Source organism: Hyla sarda, chromosome 2 (genome assembly GCF_029499605.1).
Source record: "Hyla sarda isolate aHylSar1 chromosome 2, aHylSar1.hap1, whole genome shotgun sequence".
NCBI classification, from domain to species: Eukaryota; Metazoa; Chordata; class Amphibia; order Anura; family Hylidae; genus Hyla; species Hyla sarda.
The window spans coordinates 60877321-60881342 of NC_079190.1; the positions used below are offsets into that span (position 1 = coordinate 60877321).

Sequence of the window (4022 nt, forward strand, 5' to 3'; positions counted from 1 at the left end):
CCTAATGTGGGGAATCTGTGCTACCTAATGTGGGGAAACTATGCTACCTAATGTGGGGAAACTATGTTACCTAATGTGGGGAATCTGTGCTACCTATTGTGGGGAAACTATGCTACCTAATGTGGGGAAACTATGCTACCTAATGTGGGCAAACTATGCTACCTAATGTGGGGAATCTGCTACCTAATGTAGGGAATCTATGCTACCTAATGTGGGGAAACTATGCTATCTAATGTGAGGAAACTATGCTACCTAATGTGGGGAATCTATGCTACCTAATGTTGGGAATCTATGCTACCTAATGTGGGGGGCTTGAATGAGCTGCGGCATATGGGAGGCCTTAATAAATAATTAGAAACTTATACAGCAAGTGACATATGGGGGTCCACCTGAGTAAGTGACACATGGAGGGGGGGTGCTGAACAATTGATGATTTGGGGGGGGGGGCACAGGCACATTCTTTGCACAAGGGCCCTCTGCTGTCTGTGTCCGCCCCTGGGTAGAGAATATGGGGTAAAGTGGAACATAGAACAAATGCAGTTATTTTTTTCTTAATTTTTTTTTAATGAAGTAAACGAGATAAAGGTAAGCAATGACTTTTCCTCAGTCTGATGCGCGGTCCTCATCGGCAGGAAGCAGTGAGGAGGAGGAGGATGACGGAGGTTCTGATTCCATCTCTGCTTCTTTTTCGTCCCTCTCTATATATAGGGCCGTGGCCATGAAGAAGGCCCCTCCGATGACTGCCATTATGGTGCAGGTCATGAGGGCATACTCCAGGCTGCGGTATTTCAGAAGAGGGGATTTGGCATATCCTCGTTCGTAGGTGTCAGATATCAAGCCGATGAGGTACGGGCTGCCGGCGTCACCTAGGAGGTGATAGATTGTCATCTGCACGGCCAGGGCTGAAGATCTCCTCCACGGAGTTACTACTTTTAGTATAATGTCAGATATGAGGGTGAAATTTACTGACAGAAGCGTCTCTCCGATGAAGATGAAGATGTTGGTGGCAACGAGGCTGATGTTGCCAAAAGTCAATGCCAACAGAAGAAAAGGGGCGGAGAGCATCATTGCGCATCCACACACAAGCGGGTCCGCCCGTGGGTTGGATTTGCGATATCTTTTACTTATCTCCGTCCCTGCTACAACTCCCAGAATGCCGGAAACGACTGTAACCACACCAAATATTAGGATGTCATGATAGTCACACGGTTCAGCACGGCAAGGGTCCTTCTCTTGTAGGAGTGTTCGTGCGTGGGTCAGGTATGACGGACCCCATACACCTATGGCTCCCACTATGAAGGATACAGCCGTCGATCCCATGGTGGTTAACATGAAGCTTCGATTTTTAAATAGTTTTTTCAGATCTGTCGCCCATTTGGCAAACTTCTGGGATTTGTTGTTCTTCTTCCCGTTTGTAGTCGTTCTTGGAAGCTCCTTTGTGACCAAAATCAACAAAGCCACAGCTACGAGGCCCAGGCCAGGGGTGACCCGAAATGCCCAGTGCCAATCGCCCCTTGCTGCATCAGTCACTTTGGGCCCGATGATGTATCCTAGTCCGCAGCCTACAGGTATGACGGAGTAAAACACGTTCAGCATGCGGGTCCGCTGGTCACTTGTAAAAAGGTCTGCAATGATGGAGGGGGCGATGGTGCAGAAAGTCGCCTCTCCGGCCCCAACCAGTCCACTCGTCAGCAGGAAGAGCAGGAAATACCCATCAGGGATGAATGACAGGGTAAGTGTCATGCTCAGCCAAACGATGACTCCTGTGCAAACAGTATATTTCTTATTACAGTGGTCGCCCAAATATCCGGCAATTGGTGCGACCAGCACGTAGCTTCCAATGAACAATGTATTCAATAAGCCGGACAGACTAGCATTGGTGTCATATGCTTTCTGTATATAAGGCAGCACCCCCGCCACGCTGGAGCGATTTGCATAGATGAGCAAATTAACAAAGGCGAGGATCACTACGGTGATGATGGAACGTGCGGTGGACATCACGCTTAGAGATGGCAGGTTCTGCCTCTCAGGAATATCGCCCTTTTCTACATCCATATCACTAGGGTCCTCCATTGCTTCTTCCTCCTCCTTCAGCAATGGGTCTTGTGGAGAGGCCATGGTCACAGGTCAGAGCCTGAAAACACTAGAGAGAGAGAGATAAGTGAACACATTAGACAACATGTCATCATTCCTGTCATTATACAATAGATCCTTCATACAGAGCAGAAATGTCCAGCACAGAAACACAAGATAACACTAAGACCATCGCAGCCTCAGAAGAAGACGCTTCTCTATAAGTGTTTTATATGGAGACGTCTTCCCTGAGGTTACCAATGTCTGATAACCCTGAACCTGTCCGGTCCTAGTAATATCTGATAACCCTGAACCTGTCCGGTCCTAGTAATATCTGATAACCCTGAACCTGCCCGGTCCTAGTAATATCTGATAACCCTGAACCTGTCCGGTCCTAGTAATATCTGATAACCCTGAACCTGTCCGGTCCTAGTAATATCTGATAACCCTGAACCTGTCCGGTCCTAGTAATATCTGATAACCCTGAACCTGTCCGGTCCTAGTAATATCTGATAACCCTGAACCTGTCCGGTCCTAGTAATATCTGATAACCCTGAACCTGTCCGGTCCTAGTAATATCTGATAACCCTGAACCTGTCCGGTCCTAGTAATATCTGATAACCCTGAACCTGTCCGGTCCTAGTAATATCTGATAACCCTGAACCTGTCCGGTCCTAGTAATATCTGATAACCCTGAATCTGTCCTGTCCTAGTAATATCTGATAACCCTGAACCTGTCCGGTCCTAGTAATATCTGATAACCCTGAACCTGTCCGGTCCTAGTAATATCTGACAACCCTGATTCTGTCCGGTCCTAGTAATATCTGATAACCCTGAACCTGTCCGGTCCTAGTAATATCTGATAACCCTGAACCTGTCCGGTCCTAGTAATATCTGATAACCCTGAACCTGTCCGGTCCTAGTAATATCTAATAACCCTGAACCTGTCCGGTCCTAGTAATATCTGATAAACCTGAACCTCTCCGGTCATAGTAATATCTGATAACCCTGAATCTGTCCTAGTAATGGCGGATTATAAGGGCTTGGCTGTATGGTCACTGGGCCATGTGAACTTCATACTGTAGATACAATTGGGCTATCCCGCTATATACATTTACTAATAATGAACCTACCCCACCTCATTGGGATCTATCCGTCCCCTATATGACTTTCTGCCACTAGTTGATTTGAAAATTTTCCCTTTCGGAGTACCCGGAGTATTTCTATTGTTAGTACACACAGAATTCTATTATATACTATTATATGTCTGCCCTAATCTTTCTGTTATTCTTTTACTACACCACCAAATCTTTCTCATAGACTTATATCTTTTAGAACTTCATAAATTAGGACTCTTTTTCTTGGGGGCTTTTTTGGGCATAATTGCATTTTAGCAGTTTTGCAAGAAAAAGCTCTGGTCATGATACTATCTGTGCATTTTATTATGTTTAATGCCTAAGCCAAGTATTGTCACAATGCTATGAGGAATATAACTTTTGTTATAAAAAAAACTGTCAAACAAAAAGCCCTGTGTATGTATGAATAGAAGAGGATGAGACTTACCTTGTGGTTCTCTCTTCAGACAAGGAACGGTCAAAATCTTGAATTCTCTATCGCAAATAGAAACTCTCTAACAAACACTTTGCACCACAGGTTGTGAATGCAAAACACACTGAAGAGACTGCAGCCGGCGCGCACCTCCTTGTACAGCTTACGGTGACATCATCACAAGCATGTGTGACATCACAGGGTTCTAAACCATCTTCAGGTATGTGTATATCTGTATAGTAAATGTGAGTAGCCATATTAGTCCAGTGATGCAGATTGTAATACCTTTTTTATTGGACTAACAGAATTTTGTAGAGACAAACTTTTGGGATTCCTCCCTGATAATTTATAAAGCACTTTTAGGAATCCTGAAAGCTTGTCTCTACAAAATTCTGTTAGTC

General features: G+C 45.0%; 1 protein-coding gene across 1 annotated transcript; it reads right to left on the reverse strand.

Moving 5' to 3' along the window:
• Window positions 1–551: 551 nt before the first annotated feature.
• LOC130358534 (protein spinster homolog 1-like) lies at window positions 552–3772 on the reverse strand. Its single transcript, XM_056561896.1, has 2 exons — window positions 3637–3772; window positions 552–2143 (listed from the first exon to the last, which is right to left on the reverse strand). The coding sequence occupies exon 2, from the start codon at window positions 2116–2118 to the stop codon at window positions 604–606; it is 1515 nt and encodes a 504-aa protein (XP_056417871.1). The 5' UTR covers window positions 2119–2143; window positions 3637–3772; the 3' UTR covers window positions 552–603.
• Between the last annotated feature and the right edge of the window lie 250 nt (window positions 3773–4022).